At 40.3% G+C, this 19,835-nt stretch overlaps 1 protein-coding gene across 2 annotated transcripts; it reads right to left on the minus strand.

Moving 5' to 3' along the window:
- Positions 1–665: 665 nt before the first annotated feature.
- Positions 666–19,835, minus strand: HPRT1 (hypoxanthine phosphoribosyltransferase 1). Of its 2 annotated transcripts, XM_075106804.1 has the most exons (10): positions 19,663–19,835; positions 19,122–19,215; positions 17,489–17,595; positions 15,787–15,970; positions 10,286–10,351; positions 9,276–9,293; positions 6,855–6,937; positions 4,494–4,540; positions 2,244–2,320; positions 666–1,619 (listed from the first exon to the last, which is right to left on the minus strand). In XM_075106804.1, exons 1-10 carry the CDS (start codon positions 19,824–19,826, stop codon positions 1,572–1,574), a joined length of 888 nt encoding a protein of 295 aa, XP_074962905.1. In that variant the 5' UTR covers positions 19,827–19,835; the 3' UTR covers positions 666–1,571. The 2 variants fall into 2 exon arrangements, with proteins under 2 accessions (XP_074962905.1, XP_074962904.1); XM_075106803.1 differs by lacking the exon at positions 19,122–19,215 and having other exon boundaries at positions 19,668–19,828.

A 19,835-nucleotide genomic window follows, 5' to 3' on the forward strand; every position in this document is an offset into this window, starting at 1 on the left:
ACACGTTGCGGTCATTTGATCTAATTACACTGTGTAAATTATTCATATCTTAGGTCTGCTACTAACTACCACAGTTGTAACTGAGCACACATGGATGGACAACAATGCGCAGTACTTGGAAAAGTACAGAAACACGACCCAAACTTCAAAACCTCAGAAAAATCTGTCAGAACAGGCCAGCAAAATCTTCATTAAGTATTAACCGCTGAGCAGCGTTAAATCCGAGCGTACAGCGGAAGAACCCACACCAGAGGTACAAGAACCGTGTAAGCTGAGGGACTGAAAATCAGGGCACAAGGACGAGGTGGGAGATGGGCTGCCATGTTTAGAACTAAACTCGACACGAACAGAGGTGTTAAAGAACAAACCCAAATGATTTCTTACAAAACGGTTGTGGTTTTTTTTTCTTCCCCACGTGTATATGTTTAATGAAAATAAAATCTCCACTTTTCGTTTTTGCCAAAACAGAACAACGGACAGTGCTTAAGCCATTTTCTCTGAAATCTAGTTCGGTTATAGAATATGCAAGTGTTTCAATATTTTCCCTCAGCACTTTACCATCTCTCTCGTAGACAGGATAATGTTAACCAAAAGCTCGACAAAGACAGCAAATGTAGAGTCTGCCTTCACTGTCAGGGACACTTTTGAAAAATATTACTGAGAAGAAGATGTCAAGAGCACTTTAATATACAGAACAAGTGGCGTAGATTTATGGGGCTTATTTTAAAGAGACAGCCTTTATTTTAAAGTACTTTGTTTTGTAGATCTTATAAAGTAAACATTACAATACTTTTTCAGAAATACATTAAAATTGTTTAAATTTAAAAGGCAATTCCACTGGCTGATGGATGTTTTTAAAGAAAAAAAAAAACAACAAACAGAAACAGGCAGCTCAACTTAAACTAGATTTTAAACATTCTGTTTTGTCATTCCACATCCTTTAAAAAACAAACAAACAAAAAACAGAAAAAAGAAAAAAGGACATTTTTCACTCAGACTTCTTTTACAGCAATAAGGCAACTCCAGGAGATCTGAACGAGCTCCTTGGAGATTACAGATACTGTAACTGGCTGCTCCTCGTACTTTATAACACCCAAAGGTGCAACTATCCATAAATCACAAACACATTTGTGCATTAAAATATAAAACTTAAATTACGGATTTTAAAAATATTACTAATAGACTTCCCTATCATAAAATGCTTTACATTTACAGTACTTGAACTATTTCAGTTCTGGGTTGATGAGGTTTAAGCAATTTACCACTGCAAGCGTTAGCCTCTGGAGCTCACGAACAGCACAACCCAACCAGGGGCAGCAAGAGTCGGTAGAGTCATAGTGCAAATCAAAATAAGGAGTGCAGAATTGCAGTAGTTGTTTACATTTCTAAAATATAAATGAACAAGACGAGATCTTATATTGTACATGCAATAAATTATAGTAAGCATATGACAATGGGGCTGGGGCATTCTACAATTTTAGCTGGTGTATCAGAGTTGAAGCCTGTGAAAGATAGGACTCAGTAAACAAAACATTTCAAAGCTCTGTTGTCAAAGCACTTGAACTATGCTTTCATGCTTTGTACTTCTGCTTCCCCGTCTCGCTGATTACACAGATATGCTGAAACAAAATAAAATAAAAAGCTCTCGTTAGAAAAGTCATGTAAGAGACCAATGTTTTACATATCTGTTCAGTAATGCACCTCTGAAAAAAATACAAGCACGCTATACACGTTTCGGTACGCAAGAATCTCGTGATAATATAAGCCTGCTTTTTTTTTTTTTTTCTAAAAAGCTCAACATTGCCTTCTTTCTCCTCCCTCTAATTATCCCAACCAGTGTCTGATATAAGGCTGGTGAGGAAGTAACAACTTAGAATAAAAAGTGAACCTCTCTTGAATTCCAAAGTCTCTCTTCTCTAATTCTTACGTAACTAAGCAAATGCATTTATTTGTTGTAGATACCTGGTAAGATAAGAAACCTCACACAAACTTCACATTATTTCAAAGTCGACAGGAGATGTGGAGCCTCCATTCTGCATGTAGCAAAGTAAGTTTTAGTTTTCTAAGAGCTCCAAAACACTGTCCTGCTGCTCCAGGGTTTGCTCTCATCGTTGCACCACCAGCGGAACGTATTTGCACACAAGGCATGATTTACAGAGGAGGGAGAGTGATGTGAGGAGACTTCCCTTCCTTCCTCCTGCCTAATTTTAAATGGACAAAAACATACGGGAAAAATTACTTACGTTCAAATCTCTAAAGTATTCATTGTAATCTAGGGCGTATCCCACAACAAACTTGTCTGGAACTTCAAATCCAACAACTGAAAAAGATCGTAAGTCACCACTATGTTAGAAGAGAACTTCAGAGTTCCTGGAATTTTATAGATATGTATGCATCCTAACTCACTTTATTCTTCTACTCAAGTATCCTTGGATTAATATTTGAGCTATTTTAAAATTTTAACTTACTCTGTTGCTTTATTTCATCAACTAAAGCAAAATTAGATAGATGTCTTTATTGCCATGCAGCAGCACAGTGCCAGCATGCACTTAAATGGACACACTTAAATCTACAGACAGGGTATTATTATCAGAATGTAAAATTCCTTGAAAATTTCCTGCAACTTTGTAAATACATAGAAAGAGAGATGATACTTCCCAGCACTGCCTGCATGCTTGATGTGCCAGTGCAGAGGCAGCAGAACTGGTGAGCACGGCACAAGTCAGCCTCACAGTACCATTCAAAATGCAGCACCGCTGCGAGCTGGACCTGTGCCTCGGGGAGGGCTGCAGGAGGGCTACCCAAAGGCATAACGAGGAGGCAGGTTCAGTCGCCAGCTCCTTCAAAACTATGGGTGTGCAAGTCCAGTAAGACTTTCTGTGAAGGGCTGGGAGAGTGAGCACGGAATAACGTGACTGTCAGAACCACAGTTACTGCAGGGAAACCAATCCTTCGCCTCCAGGTAAGTGCCCAGATGAACTCCACTCTGCGACTCGCGGGCCGTGACCTGATACGTAGCAATACGCTATGACTGCAGGGCAGCTCTGCTAAAGCACATCTTACATCCTGATCCCTCAGTACAGAGAACAGTGAAGAGCAAAGGGCGCTCTGTTCGTTATGGAATCACTTGCAGGTTTCAGAAACAGCTGGGGAGGTTTTGTTGAGTTGTATTGTTTTTTTCTTCTCCCAGAGCAACTGCCTAAAAAGAGCCCATCGACTACTCCAGATTGTCTAAACGGCTCTAGCAGGACAGTTTGCAGGTGGTCAAGTAGCATCAGTCCAACTTGACCACACACTATAAAATGACCAAAAATATAAAATTATATAAAATATAAAGTAATATAAAATTTCCAAATGGCTTTCTCCCCTCGTGCTAGAATTAAAGACTCCTGAGCACAGGAAAGCTGTGTGGTTTTTCTCTCCCTGGCTACAATGAGGCTCTGTAAAGAAAAGAGGAAGATAAATCATATAATTCAAAGGAAAGGCTGTGTTCATTTTTTGAAAAATTAAGGTGATGTTTAGTGTCTACTTGGCCTCATAATACATGGATAAAACAGGGGCCCAGCCATTACTGCCTGTTGTATCTTCTTTCAGAGCTCACGTGTCCTGCACTGATCAGGTTGTCTCTGTGGACAGATGGCAAAACAAGTCATCTGCTGCAAGATGCTCAAAAGGCAGACCGTTAACCCAGCTAAGCCTATAATAAGATCTCAGGAATGAGGGGCATCCTTGGCCGAGGGGAACACCTCAATGAAGCTTTTAAGACACTGAAAATTTTCAGTTCCAGAACATTGTACAACTTTGGAAAGGAGGAGTAAGAGGGTGTGATTCTGCTGCTAAATTCACCCCATTTCCCTAGTGAAAGTACATGGTCCAGATTAACACATAGTCCTTCCCAAGACAGGAGGAGCCGCCACTCTGGTACCACTGTCAGCTCTGGATGATATTCCTTTCTTTATCGTCTTGGGACAGGCAGAAGATGACTAGAAGGGAGTCATTCAGATGCCTAGACATAACCTGTTTTGTGCCAATTTAGGCATCTTACCACTGTAAACTTTTATCAGACCTGCTACCTCATATGGTCCTCCTACATTCCTGGGGACATCCAAATGGCATGAGGTGGCTGGGTTTAGATCCCCGAATCACTCCCAGAGTGCAGAAGGTGAATCCAGCAGATTCTGCTGACCAAAGCATTTGACTACACGCAAGCGGGTAGAATTTGCACATGAAAAGGGCGTAACCCAGACTAAAATATCAAAGCTTGCTTTTCAGATGGTAAAATGTTACAAAAAGTTAAGAAAAAAAGGATCAGGCCAAATCCAGATTAATTGTCAAAATACACTCAAAATATTTAAATTCCCTAAATAAGAGCAAAAGCTATGAAGAATCATTAGTGAAAACTTATCTGGAATATCCTTGGACTTTGACCAAAGGGCACACAATACATTGACATACTTATACAAATGAATAATGGTTGTCAAAAAGTCACTTACAGTCTGGCCGATATCCCACACTTCGAGGAGTTCTTTTTACCAACAAACTGTCAAATAGAAACAATGTAAAACTGAAACATGGAAAAGCACCGGGTACAAATACACGAGACTGTTTTGATGACAGACAAGCTGAATTTGGCCTAAATCTGCTTAAATGAAAGCATAACTACACATTTTTAAACTATTATCTTATTTGCAGGTGCAGCTGATTTTTTATTTTTTGACAAAATCAAAACTTCCCAGAATTATGAACAGTTCACAGCCTAAAGGATAACTAACAGGTCTGCAAGCCAGAGGCTAGGAGAGACTCTTCTGGATGGATTTCCATGGTGAAAAGTGATTTAATGGGGTTTTATGTGTGTTAGGAACTTCAGGAGCAATTTAGCTGATAGGTAAAGAGGTGACAACTCCGGATCTGGCCAGACCAGCTGAGCTCTTTTCAAAAGCATTAGTATTACGAAGCAAAAGTTCAGCTGCTTAAATGCAACCTCAGTTGCGTTTGCGCAACATGTCCTCAACTGTTTTTCACTGGCAATACTACTTACCCCCATAAAGAAAATGTAATTCTGTTCTGATGATCAGGTGATACAAACCAGCTCCACTTGTCCAGAATTGAGTCAGAGGTGTAAAAGCATGGAGATACAGAGCTGGGCATATTGTAGTAGAGAGAAATGCCTTGCTAGTTTGATTCACTCATTATTCAGTTGAGCACTTCTACCTCTTAGAAGACAACCCCACAGACCTGACATTTGTCTATCTGTGCCACACTGAGACTCTGGGAGGAAAAGAAAAGGCGGTCGATGGCTGAATGAAAAGACAGAGGTCAGCATAACGCTGTGCATTAAGCACAGACCTCCTTCCCTCCTGGATCACCCCTGAAGGCAGGGCTTCGTTCGTCACGGTTTCAATTTTAGACATTTACTGAAACATCTTGTTGTGAGACCTCATTTTTGAGAACCGGTGTAGGATTTGATCAAAGAAGCCCCCAAATCATACCAGCATTAATTCAAACCTCCCTGCAACAACTGCTTAGTTGTCAAATAAAAAGAAAAAGAAAAAAAGATAAGCAAGCGAAATAACGAAGAACATGACACTTAAGCCTATCTAGAATGATCATGTTTACCTGCTCAGGTCTTTGGCAGACCCAAATTACTTCAACAGGTTTAAACAACAGGAAACTGGACTTTGCTCACGCTATATTCATGATGCACACTGCAGTGTTAGGGCACTATTCAGTGACAAATACTTAAAATTTGGCAGAGTTGATCTGGCCAGGGAAAAACCCTCAAAAACCTCACCTTCAGCAGGTCACCTCCAGATTATCAATAAGAAGAGCTGTTCTCGTACATCTAACAACTGCTTTGACATTGTTATGGCAACACAACTGATTAGATATTACACACAGCTCTGCTTTATCTCTAATCCCCAGCAATCATTATGCCTTTATTGTAAAATACACAACCACAGCATAGCAGCGTAAAAGATGCAATTTCAAAAGAAGTAGGAAGAAAGTTGATATTGGTTAATAAGAGAATATTATCCTCAACATTTCTCGTTAGTTCTAAGTTATTTAATGATAAAATGTTTTGAAACAAATTGATTAAAGATGTAACTAAGTCGAAAAGCCTGGAAGAGCATATGGCTGGTGACTCTCACAGAATGACCTCTAAAGCTCAGCTGCACTATGCACACTACACAAACAATAACGTTAGCGTGCAAACTAATTTAATTCTACAATTCTTCTTTTCAGAAGGTAAACTGAAAAAAGGTCTCTGGAGGTACGTTACTGAAGTTGCTGACAGCGCAAGCAGAAACAAGCATGTTTGGGTAGATACTACATACACACAAGTGACAACCACTAACTTTTTTTTTTATCACCATCTCTAGTAAAAGTGTGTATTTATGAACTAAGTTTTTGTTGAAAATACCTCGATCAACTTGAGAGGGTATTTTTTGAAGCCCAAAAGATTTCAGTTCTTCCATATACTTCTTAACCTAACTTGGACTTCAGTGGTAAAACCCCACAACCCTTACCATAATATAGTATGGCAAGACATGTACCAGGCACGCACAAGCCATCCCCTTCTAAAGCACTGAAAGCCTTCCAGCAATAAGATTGGAAAGAACAGTGTTTCTGCCCACCTTAACAAACGTAAGTTCTCATAACAAGAAAAAGTGCTTCTGGAGTTTAAACAAATACTGAACTCCAACAGATTGCATGACATATGACTCCTACGACTCCTGCAGAAATGTCCCCTCCATTTCTCTTCCATGGAAATGTGGTCTGTACTTTTTTTAAAAAACACTGTGTGTCCTTCTTAAGGTGAAATACAGCACAAATAATCGTAATTCAAAATTTACCTGGCTACTTTCACCATCTTTGGATTGTACTGCTTAAGTAGAGACAGCAACGTTTTCATTGTTTTACCAGTATCAATTATATCCTGAAAATAAAAATCTCAATTAAGAAAGAATATTAAACATGTCAGAGTAGCATTTTCAAGTTTCTACCGCAGAAATTGCTCATCCACAAGAGCACGAAAATATGCCAAAATACTGTTCACAGTCAAATATAGGTGACATGCTGTGCTTACACAACTGTGCTCAGTGAAGTGATCACAGACATTAACAATATTTCTTAATTTTTGTGGGTAACTATGACTTTGAAAGCAGTTACTGAACCATGTCCTTCTTGGCTCCTTTTGGAGCTTGTGCTCCTTGCATCTAATATACAAACGATGTTTAATTTTAATATGGTAAGAGTAACATTAGTCTTGCCACTGAGCTCCGTTACAGAGACAGATGTATAGAACAGAAAGAAAAGGAAAATAGGCAGAAGAACCCATTATTGCAATTAAAGAAAAAGGAGTAATTTACATCACAGATCCAAGAAACAGCCAAAGAAATTGCACTGGGAATACCTGGGTGCAGTTCTAAAGTGTATATTCAAAAACACTAAAATGAATTTTGACACACCATTGTAATCCCATCCACTGCACATATAAGAAAAAAAAAAGGAATATATGCCTTACAGCTGAAGCATCAGAAATGGACTCCTCATTTGGACCAAAATAATCACATGATCTTTAGAGGGACAGCCCTTACCCTGGCCTGAAATCAAGTCTATTTGAAGAGAAGGAGGTAGATAACACAGAAGCAGCAATGTCCTGGTTTCAGCTTATTTTCCCATGACTCCCAATTAAAATAAAAATCAAACGAAAAACTCAACAGAGAACCCATCAGCTATATATACCGTCTTTAACACTTAATGCTTTTAATCATGGCTTTAAACTCAAGAGAAGGTAAAGACATACACATCAGATAAAAATAAAAGCTGGTAAATATACAGAAGCAGCTACTTCTATACTCTAAAATAAAAATAGAGCCTATTACTGATTTTGTATTGTGTGATCATCTGTTCATTGGAGATGAATCTCCATTTTGTTCAGGTTTTTTTTGCACATTAAAGGGATGATGCATAGAAAAAGCCTAGCGCTCTGGTGCACAAGATATTAAACCTACAGTAAACGTGCATTTTTATTGTTTGACAGTAAGAACGGTGATTGGCAAAAAGGTTCAGTTTGACAGCGTGTAAGACAAGTCACTGGATAGATGATTCACTGAACAAATGAGAAACTAGCCTAGCTAGCTGTCTGGGACTTTAAAGATGTATATTCATCTGAAATGGAGCAGATACATAATTAAATGCATCTGCCTATCTGAAGCAAAATATACTTCAAAGGACACCACTGGTCACACAGATGACTGCTGTATACATACTATTTTGGTAGGAGTTTTGGAACTGAATGTGCTTCCTGTGGAATAATATAACCTCAAATTAAAAAAAAAAACAACAAAACCCCAAAACAAACAAAAACCCCCAACAAAACAAACCCTACATTTTATGACAGAGGAAACATCCTTCCCTTTGGCTGCTGAATCAGTTGCCATAGCTGTTTCTTTGCTTACAAACAAGCCACTTCCATTATTTGGAGCCATAAGACATTATTAAATTGTATGCCCATTCTTCCTGTTTACCACTGCTGCTTCCCTATCCTGAAACTGGCAATCTTACTCAAGAACATCCTTTGTCAAAGCGATACTTACTGAAATTAAGCGACACTGCCCATCAAGAAAGAGGTATGAAAGCAAGAATGAAGGAATGGTACCTAATAGGAAATCAAGCTGAGGTGTACTGGACCTGGTATTGTCCAAAGAACCATTACAAGACAGCGGAATGGGAATTTAGCAACTGCAAAATGCTGATCAGGAATTAGCATTCTCAATGTCACTGCTCTCTAAACAAATTATACACAAGGACACTGGGCTTAGATCTGTTTTTCCACATATTTTAGGATATTCCTACTAGGAATCTCTTTCTACCCCGGCAGTTTGATTTCCTAACTTGCTGTTACAAAGTCAGAACAACAATATGCTTAATATCACTTTGTTCAGGCTACCTTTTAAAATTTAAAAATAAAACAAAATATAAAAAAAAAACCCAAAACATTTTAGAATTGACAGAACCCCAGAAAACTGAAAGCAAATGTGAACAATTTTACATTAATATTTTCCTTGTTAAATTTGGCAGTTGAATGCAATTTGAGAATTCAAAACACAGATCATTTCAAATTCAGAGCCCGCTTGCAGAATTCAGGCCTGGAATCAGAAGCTGGAAGCCCTGAAACCAGAAACTGTAGGTTTTCTGGCTTAAGAGCAACTTCTGTTAGAGCTCTTTTACCAGTCACACATTAGAACTTCAAAGCGAAACATAATACTTACTTCTACAATCAAAACATTCTGGTGGGGAGAAAAAGAAAAAAAAAAAAAGAAAAATCCATTAATATCTAGAGAATATGCATTTCTTATATATATTAATCTCTATAATGTATTACTTTTCATTGCAGTTAAGTATTTGTACCACCATTTATGTTTGTTTACACATGTAACGGCAAATTCTATGCAGTTAACATTTCTGATGCTCTAATAACAATTAGGTGGCAATGAGATTCTCCTCAACGTCTCATGCTGAGTACAAAGTGGTCTTTAAATTATTTAGACTGAGATTTCTAGATATATGCAAAAGAGATCACAACAGAGTCTACACAATTCGCATTCTTCTAAAGCAAAGCGTGTCATATAGAAGCATGTACAATTCTGTCACACCTACATCCTTCATATTGAACCGTGACGTACACGCCTTAAAGACCACGTATGTGTAAGGAGAAGGGGAAAGTAATGTGTTCTGACAGAGCAGGAGGCACCACCCCAGACATCTGCCTCAATGATCTCCATAGAGTCACTGGAGAAAAATAGATTCCCAATTTATCCTCTCCCTTTCCCTTCTCCCTTCACCGCCTGTAACGGGAACCTCAGTTCCTAACCGGGGCTGCACATCATACATCTTGACAGTATGAATTCCCATCCCTACTTCAGTGGAACACCAATACAGCAAACAAAATAATGCTGCTCTCTTTTCAAGGTAGTTTGTAGACAACAACCCCCACAAGATGATCCTTCTCTGGCACTGCAGAAAAACAAATCTAAAACTTGCTGATACTGAAGATGGTGAATTTTTTGTTGTCAAGTTCAGACTAAACCGATGGCTTTGGTGGGGCTTACCCACTCTCCTAGTATACAGTGGCGTATATTTAAATGAAACTCTTCTGTTTTCTTTTTTTTTTTAAACTCTATAATCTTCACACTCTGAAAAAGCAGCCTTCCAACCATGCAGGTATGTGGGTTCTTTAGTGGTTTTCTTCATTTGTTTTTAAATGTACAAAGAGCCATACCTTTCCGGTCAAGGTTGAGAGGTCATCCCCACCAATGACTTTTATATCTCCAGTTGACTGATCATTCTAATAAGGAAGAGGAGGGTGAGCATTAGCATTACCACAATTAAAGTAATTTTTCTTCCAGTAAATACCAAAGCTGCAAATTACATAACCAGTGAATGTTAATGCTTTCAGAAACACAGCACCAACAGTGTCTCTCTATTAAATAAGAAATTAAAAGCGATCAAATTCAAAGATGGTATTTCAGATAAAGATTGTTTGACGTGAGATCTGCATAAACGCAGGCACCAACTCTCATCTGTGACCATTATATATACACATATGTATCTAAAAAGATATGATGTGCTATGCATTCCCTACAGATATGGAAATAAGACAAAAGGCACTTCAGTTTCCAAGCTGCATGCTGCTATATACCCGGTAATTTACATTTTAAACTTTAATGCTTTAGAAAGCCTTACTCTTTGAATAAGAATAAGCAATCATAACAATAACAAGATCTAGCCAGCAAACAAGGCACAGATTAATATTTAGAAATAGAAACTACGAAAATAGCCAGAACAGCTTACATTTGCCTAGTTTACAACAAATATTAGTAACAATCAAATTACTTCTTATAGTAATTGAACAGCAACATAGGTGCACCATCACGAGAACGCAGCATTTTTCTTCAGTAAAACTAAACTTTGATTCAAATGTAAATGATCCGTTATGTAAGAAAGTTAAAAACAGCTGCTAGGAGTGCTTCACAGATCTTTGCTGTTTATTTAAAGTCATTCAACTGACTTTAAACCTTGACAGTGTCTCACAGTTCATATTGGATGAGATATGCTTATTACTCTACTACTTACAGATTATTATATTATCCTACAATTTAACCATTTCATAGTATCACTTATCAAAGTTCATTTTCATAGCCCCTTACCACACATCTTCCTTTCAGAAAAAGTTACCATTTTGCTGCTGCACCCTGAAGCCCAAGCGTGCTGCATAACTGCACAGACACGCAGCGAAACAGCAGTTCCTTCCCCAAACCCAGAAATTACAGATACAATAGAGAGGGGACCACAAGGGAACAGAGAGACAGCCACGTACAGCTTCTTCCTATCCGCCACGTGCAGATGGATATTCGTGCTATGTGAATTGTTGGCAAAAACTAAGAAATGTTATCACAAAAAAAGGGAAACAAATGATTTAGAGAGGCACACACCAAGTGCACAATAAGTAATGCTGGGATGATAGCAAAGAGCAAATGTATTAAAATCCGTTCAGTGGTGGCAATGGTCTAGGATAAAGAAGTACTGACAACTCTAGGCATGTAAAAGCAGATAAGACTAACAGATACTTTCCTTTTAAGATTCCTATGATACAACATAAAAAAACCCAAATAAATTATTAGAAAAAGTGTATTTTCAGTTTTACTCCATGTGTTTTAAAGAAAACATTTGTCTGAGTTACACCACTCTGAAATTACACGGAAGTGCCACGTTGCATTACAGGAACACTCATTTTTGATAGCCAACTGTTTCATGCTTCCGTAACAGTGCAAACAACAACTAAACTGAACAGCATCAATGTCACTGTGTTGAAGAAGTCCAAAAACAAAGGTGTCAAAAATGATTGCTGCTTGACCCAGCAGATGTACACACTGCTACTGAGTGCCTGAGATGCTGGCTAGATCAACCACAAAAATGTCATTCAGTTAAGCGCTGTATTCATAAGGCTAAAGGACATTTCCTGTGTTCACCCTATCTTAAAATTATCTCGAATGGCAGCTTCCTTATGCTTTTCCTTGTTTATGTTACAGGATTCTCTCTTATCTATTCCTACACTAAAAGGGATTTCAACCTCCTTCTGTGGAAGGATGTAAAAAAATCATCACTCCTTACAAAACAATAATGGAGAAAGATCTTATGGGTAATTTGTTCCATTAAAATTACATGCCTAGATGACAGACTCGTACTCCTCAATACATGCATAAGATCAGGTTCTTGATGATCTGTTTGGCTACAAAGCAACACACTATACTCAAACAAGATCCCCACAAACCTCTAAGTTACTGTAAAGCTTTGGATTATGCATATTCAAGTATGATGATCAGCAGAGGAAAACCAATCTAACCTACAGAAACTTTCCTGCTCCTTTCCACCAAAAACCATACAAATTGCTACACTTTTTAACACAAAACATAAACCTTCACTGGCATATAAACCTGTGTTCCTATGCAGGTACTGAGTTCCTGAGCAATTAAAAGGATAAAAAAGTTAAAGAATTTCCAACACTGGTTATAACCAGATTTCTATTGGAAAGAACTTTGTTTAATAATTAAGCAATGTTTTAATTATCTTCAGGAGCATTATTTCTGATTTCAGGACTGGTAAGACTTTAATGCTTTGTGGTTTAACACGTAAGAGTTTTACTGTTTAGATCTGGTTTCACTGCCCCCCCGTTGTCCCTGCTGGAAAACAATAATGCTTTACAAGATTGTAACTCCTGACTCAAGTGACTCCAAGTTCACCTTTTAAAACAGCATTTTAAGTTCCTTACAGTATTTGCTACAAGGCTTGGTTAACAGAGATCTTTCAGAATACTGCCATGACCAGCCTAACCAGAGTTTACCATGTACTGCACTGGAAAATCCCTATTTTCCCAAGTGACAGTGCAACGCATCCATTGTCTTTTGGCTGCCCTTCATGACTATATAAGCAACGTTTGCTCATTTCCAAGTTTAAACGCCGGAGACTGGTGAAAAGCCATTCTTCTTGTAGCGCAAACAAAATAAACTGTTTGTCAAGAATACAGAGATCTGGGTCTGTTCACAAACACTATCTTTCCATTTCTTAACAGCTTGCCAGATCATTAAAATTCATCTGTAAGGACTCGGAAAGCTGGAGTTACAAGCACATTTTGATCACAGCTTGATCATGTCAGTATTCTTAGAGGATTATTTTTGGGTGCAGAACAGTATGAACTTTGCATTGCAACACAAAAAGCCCCATATGCTTGTAAATATTAAATGATCAGTTTGAAACAAGAATAGAACCTCAATTACATCAATTTCAGAACCATTATACAAGTTCGGCTGCTTTGTTTATGTGACCAGGGTATTTTTAACATCTCTTATCCAGTCTGTAAAGGCAGGCAGCATGATCTAGTAATCACATCCAAAGACAGCAACAAGAGAGCTAGCTCCACTTTCAACTGTCCATTACAGTTTTGGTTTTCACATCACCAAGCGTAGCTCCCTCCATCTAGTAAAGAACAGATAAAAACTACAGAGCAGATTTAGCATTCTGACACTATTAATGATGGAAAACCTAGCCAATGTTACATACATGTTCACATTAGGACAATCTCACCCAGTCTATCACGTTATGCAATCTAAAGGACGTAAGTCTGGTTATTAATAACTACCTAAGCGAGTCCACAGAAATTAAATGCTCGTAAATACTGTGTGGAGGCATCAGGTAACAGGAGCTCCTCGCTCATCTAGAACAAGAAAACATTCTTTTATAGAATTGGCTGACAAAACAAAAAACCCTGAAGCCAACACCTCAAGGAAAACATTCTGCGTAGACAGCTTTCTGCCTAAATTTCTCCACTTTTCATCTACTCTTTTTTACTACAAAACCAGGCTTTTAGTTTTCATAAAATTTATTTTGCTGCTCACTCACCTATTATCATCAAGGCACTGTAGTTCTAGGGAGTAATAAACAAAAGCAGCTGTAGTAAAGAAATGAACCAAAGCACACCTAGCACACCAGCATGAGCAAAGGAAACATGCCTATAATAAGGCAGCCTTGCTTTTTAACAGAGGGGTTTTTTTCACATGTTTCAAACCACTTCTCCAATTGTTTTTTCCAACTTAGTCAAAAAGCAGAGAGAGTGAAAGGGTATAGTCTTTATATTGCTTTCTAAACAAGCCAAGTTATTGGAAGTGTTCCTTGAAGAAACCCAAAGATACACTATTTCCTCACCAAAACAAAACAGGAATCATAATTTCCTATTCTTTACCATATTATCCTGTAATAGAGACATTCAGCTTTCTGTTGTGGCTTTTACAGGCCAAATATACTGGCATGTGGTGGCTTAGTAGTTAAGCAGACCAGTGGCAGGAGCCTGAATCTTTTGCGGGGAGCAGAAGGAAAGGGCGTCAGGCAGCTCTCGCCCACTGATTTAAATATGGTGTGCAAGCACAGAGTGCCTTGTGAGATACAACGAAAGGCTGGCACGAACATTTCTGCCCAGCCTTGCCTTCTCATTAAAGAGCATAGCTAAATTACTGCCTTGCGTTCAGCAAACATAAACAGGGTTTCCAGGTAACCCCTGGACAGCCAGCCACGTATACGCCTCTGGCAGCCAGGGCTGCTCACCCTGCAGGCTCGACCAAAGCCCCACGCACTTCTGGGCTTTGCCGTGAAATGGTAACAGACAGACCAAACTACATCTGCAGATAACTCCATCTCTGGTTTCACAGTTTAATGAAATGAAGGATGAGGTTGAGTTTCCAATTTAGTAATCTCTATTTTTTTCTTCTAGAATAGGCACTCGTCTACAACTGCGACAAGGAGCCTATAGTGCTGACTTGAATGCAAAGTTACTGAGAGAGAACATTAGCACAGCCTTATCAAACAATTTATTCAAACACTCTAAACCAAAACAAAAAAATGGAATTATTTCCATGCTACAGATGGTCTTATGAAACAAATCATAAATACCATCCTGAAAACATGAGACTAGGCTGTCAGTAACTCAGGAAGCATACGGTACTAACATACATCTGCTTCTTCCTTTGACCTGCACAACATAACCTCATGCTTCCTTCTATAAAACTTACACGTTACCTCATGCTACAGAATGTTCAATTTCCCTATAAAGTTAAGCCCTTGTGTTCAGAATGAAAGTAAATTATTTTCCACAAATGTAAACCCAAGGCAACCTACACCTAGTCTTGAAAAGGTAGTGCCCGATTCGTAAGTCTATGTTTATGAATCTAGTATTTCCTCAAGGCCAAATACAACTGATTTTATTCATTGGTTGAGCCAAACAAAAGACGAGATAGAGAACCCAGGTATAACCGTTTTTGCAGCTTTCAAGTCTTCCTGTTCAATGAATGATGTCTAAGCCAAATAAAAATTCCTAGAATTAAGTTTTTGTAACCATAGTTGGAGGAGAATCCTCTGTATTATTCTAGAGCCACAGCTTTAGAGACAGGGTGGTGCGCAGAGGGGAAACTACTTAACAAGTAAAGGACACGGAAAGGGTGTCCCTGCTCTCCAATAAGCATTTTACTGGGCTGTGGAGATATCAAGGTCTAAAAGAAAACAAATTATATAGTAAGGAAGAGACAGAGTAAATTAGCTTGTGACTCTTAATTCCCATAATTATTTGTTTAATATTAGCACACTCAGGCAGTAACAATATTAAACCACCTCTGTTAATAATTTGAAGTTAGTCAAATTTATATAAAAATTGCACAGTACTGCAAAGATACTTACACAATAACTCTTCAACCTAATGAAGTCGACAGTCATGGGGATTGATTTGTCACTGTTTCTGTTCAGTGCTTTGATGTAGTCTAATAAATCAGCAAAAAATTTATAGCCACCCTTGAGTACACAGAGTGCTACAATGTGGTGTCCTCCCATGCCCTTCATAATTTCTCGTGCCAGTCTCTCCGTCCTATACAAAACCAAGAAAGAGTTAGCTGTCATAACACATCTCATTTGCTTACCACACCAGCAGCACTTTATACCGCTAAGAGTAGCAAACACATGCATCCAACTCGGAAACACATTTTGCTCAGAAATATTTGCTCACACCTTCAGTCACTTTTACACGTTATTGGTCAACAAAGTTTTGCTCTTCAAGGTTAATCTAACAGTAGCACTGCCAAATGCCTTTGTTTTCATACGTCATGCTCAGACAAAGCAAATCTTAACACTGTGAAGCTGTATCACTGTCAGACATGCGACACGAAGGTGTGTTTTCTTGTTCCAAAAGTATGTTAGGCTTCCACGCAAAGAGCAACGTAAGCTAACACGACCAAACAGGCAGCAGCCCTCACTAATTGAGGAGCAAGAAAATTCTCAAATTGTAAACTGAAGAGTTTATGTTTATTTGCCAGGCTAGAATGCCAGCAATTTGTCCTAACTGCAAAATACAATACCAACGAAGCAGAGCAAGAGAACACTGTGCCGTTCCTCTGCAATCATTGTTTCTAATTTTATCTGGTAATTTATTTTAGAAAGCACGGTATGCATTTATTGTGTGCCAGCTGACAGCAGGTTTCTCAGAGAAAGCCTACCATTACAAACTTTACGTCAATTACTTAATGACATGAACTTTGCCCAATTTTGTACTTTGTATTTTTTACTTTGCCCTATACATGGATTTCCAGTGCAAAGCTTTTACAATATTTTTTAAAAATTTTATAGGAATGTTTATTATATCTAATCAAATAGGACCACATCAAAATCTAGAAGCATTCCTATTCATTAGATCTCCAGGAAGATCCACCCAGCACCACTCTTAAATGGTTGCATGTCACCAACAACTGCTTCACTGAATTGGTGGTTCATTCTCTTAAAGGGAATTAGCAACTATCAAACACAAAGTGAAACAAAAATGCCTTGTAGCATTACGCACCCATTTCTGATCATGCAAGATAAAACTTCCACAGCACATCACAGATTTCAGCGACCACAGAAGTGACAGATTGATATTTGCAGAGGCTAATGTCTTTCCCCAAAAGTAGGAGAAAGTTGGATATTACTGATCTACCATACGAACATGAGAAAGTCTAAGATCATGTGATTAATAATTTACTTTTATTAATAGCCTAAGGAAATTCAAGAGGCTATAATTGTTTTCAGACTGAACTGGCACAATAAATAATGCCTTCTAATTAGGTTTTAAGATGGTAAAACATCAAAGAAACACTGGAAAGAAAGTCATAGATTGCTACATACCATAAAATTTCGCTTGAGAATTATGACAAATTTCCACACAAGAGCATAACTGCAAATGTACAAACTCTTAGAAGCCAAACAAGAGTTAATTAGCACTTGTACTTCTTAGCCTCTAATTAAATGTAATCTATTTAGACATTCACCAGGCAGCAAAACTATCACTGGAAGACTGCTTATTCCAGCATCATGGAATCAGCTGGAGCAGTGCACTGTCTGAAGTCAAACAAACCTGTCCATGATGAGCCCATGAGGAATATAGACTTTTTCCAAATCGTCTGCATAATGTTTAGGTATGCAGAACAAGTCCAGGTCGTAACCTTGTTCATCATCGCCAATCTGAAAAGGAAATAAGGTGAGATTTCTACAAAGCCTTCTAGAAAGTCTGTGGTGAGAAACTGCAAGTCCTTTGCTTTGTTTAGTTAGTTTTGTTTGCTTAGTAAACAATCAAACCCCTTATGCTCATCAAGATCACACTACTTTCCCTCTCTATAAAAACATCTGTCACATTGAACACAGCGTAAAACGTAATCTAACAGAACCTACAGTTCACAAGAGTTACTTGGAATACCACATGAGCTGTTGTGCAATACAACGCGGGGAAGAAATAAAGCCCTAACAACACTACATCGGAGAATAGGAAAATGAAGATACTACACCTCAAAGAATCTCTTTATTCCATTAAAAAATAACCAAGGAGCTTTTTAACACTTTAGATTTTCCTAGTGTAATGTAAAACCTGCATTTGTAATTAAGCAAGCAGAGGTTTTGACGTGGACATCTTCCAAATCTCCGCAACACCAAATCACAACAAAACACACAAGCCAGTTTTCAGGACAAGACAAGACAGCTACGTGAGCGTGACAAGTTATGCTGCTGTAAAGCAAGCCTTCTCAGATCACCATCTGCAGACCATGGAGGTTCAAGATCTTTCAGAATCTGAAATGAAAGCCCTACTTCAGCAACCTGTTCCACACAGGCAAATCCCCTGTATGGAACAGCCTGCTATATTGGCAAGTGAATATTAATTAGGACAAGGGATTAGCATATGTATATAATTATAACAAACACCGCTGAGGTTCAGGGCATATTGTCGCAACAGCATCAACAACAGCCTTCCCCAAGCCTTAACCCTGCTGCAACCTGGAAACGACAACGTGGTGTTTAATTACTTCACTCTCCGGTTATGCACCCGAGCGCCATTGTGTGTAAAATGAAGTTGGGAATTTCAGGGGGAAAACCAAAGCTTATTGCTGACAGTTCACCACGGCAGGCATTTCAAGTATCCATTTCGGCTACCACTGCCCTTGCAAGGCACAATCTTATTTCAGTGCCGAAGGAAGCACTTACCTGGCCTGTGATCAGCCAACTGTTTACATGGTTTTTTTCTTGTGTAACCCCGAATGAGTATTCCACACGGGGAATTTCTTAAGTCTGTCACCCGCCCGTCCAAAACAGACCCTGTAGGAGGTACCCACGCGCCCAGCTCAGGCATCGAGTGCCCGACCAGCGCCCCTGCGATCCAGAGCGGGCTGTTGTTTTAAGTAATAGGACAGGTCCCTCCCGAAACACACGGTATTTTCTTGTGCTTCAGACCCATCGTTATACCTAGCGTGTCCACTAAACCTTCCCTTCTGCATTTGGTAGGGAATGGGCCCTTCGGATAGATTTTATCAGGCTTTTATCAACTGCAGGGGTTTACGGTCGCAACCTCGCGGCCATAAGACGCCGCATGTATTTCACGAGCACGCGGCGCTGGCTTAAAGAAGAGAAAAAAAAAAAAAAACAAATGAATATGTAAGGGCCTTAGCAGATAAGGTAACGATGCGAACAGACACCCCGGAATGCCCTCGCCCCACAAACACCCGCGACTCGCACGGCGCTGCCTGACGGCCGGCTCGGCGCCGGCCCCGCACGCCGCGAGGAGCAACAGGAATAGGAAGTTGTGCGGCGCCGGTCGGCGGCCGGTGGGAAGTTGTTTCACCTTCATTTCTCAGGCGGCAAGTCCGCCTCTCCCCGCCGCCCCTCCCGGTTTAAACCTCCCCGGGCGCCACCCGTGACCGCCAGCCCACCCCCGCGGGGGCCCCGGCACCGCTCCGCCGAAGGGAGGGCGCCCGCGCCGGGGGGCCGGGGCGCCCCGGGGCCGGCGGCGGGAGGCCGGGGCTCCCCTCAAGGTGACTCCGCGGGGCGGCGGCTCCCGCCGCTGAGGGACATCCCCCGCCCCGCTCCCGCATAGATGGCCGGATTCTGGGGGGCAGGCGGGACCCTACCCCTCCCGTCAGCCGGCGGCGGCAAGGCGGGAGAACCCCCCCTTCCCGCTCCCCGGGCGCCCGGCAGCCCCCGGCCCGGCGCGGCGGCGGGCAGGCTCCCCCGCGGGGGGAGGCCGCGGCGGCGCCGGGGGCCGCACTCACCACGATGCAGGGGCTGGGGGTCGCCATGGAGCGGGGCGGCCCGCCGGCGGCTGCGGGCGGCGAGGAGGAGCGGCGGCGGCGGGGAGGCGGCGGGGAGCGGGGAGGCGCCGCGCCCCGCAGCGGCCCCGGCGCCGCCTCCGCGCTCCCCGCCCTCAACATGGCCGCGGC

Source organism: Phalacrocorax aristotelis, chromosome 11 (assembly GCF_949628215.1).
Source record: "Phalacrocorax aristotelis chromosome 11, bGulAri2.1, whole genome shotgun sequence".
Classification (NCBI taxonomy): domain Eukaryota; kingdom Metazoa; phylum Chordata; class Aves; order Suliformes; family Phalacrocoracidae; genus Phalacrocorax; species Phalacrocorax aristotelis.

Excerpts from the sequence above, each read along its gene's own strand:
- HPRT1 (XM_075106804.1), bottom strand. The coding sequence starts at position 19,826 with ATGTTGAGGGCGGGGAGCGCGGAGGCGGCGCCGGGGCCGCTGCGGGGC. Across the intron at positions 4,541-6,854 it reads AAGATGGTGAAAGTAGCCAG|TTTGTTGGTAAAAAGAACTC; the intron begins GTAAATTTTGAA and ends TCTATTTGACAG. Across the intron at positions 1,620-2,243 it reads AATACTTTAGAGATTTGAAC|CATATCTGTGTAATCAGCGA; the intron begins GTAAGTAATTTT and ends ATTTTGTTTCAG.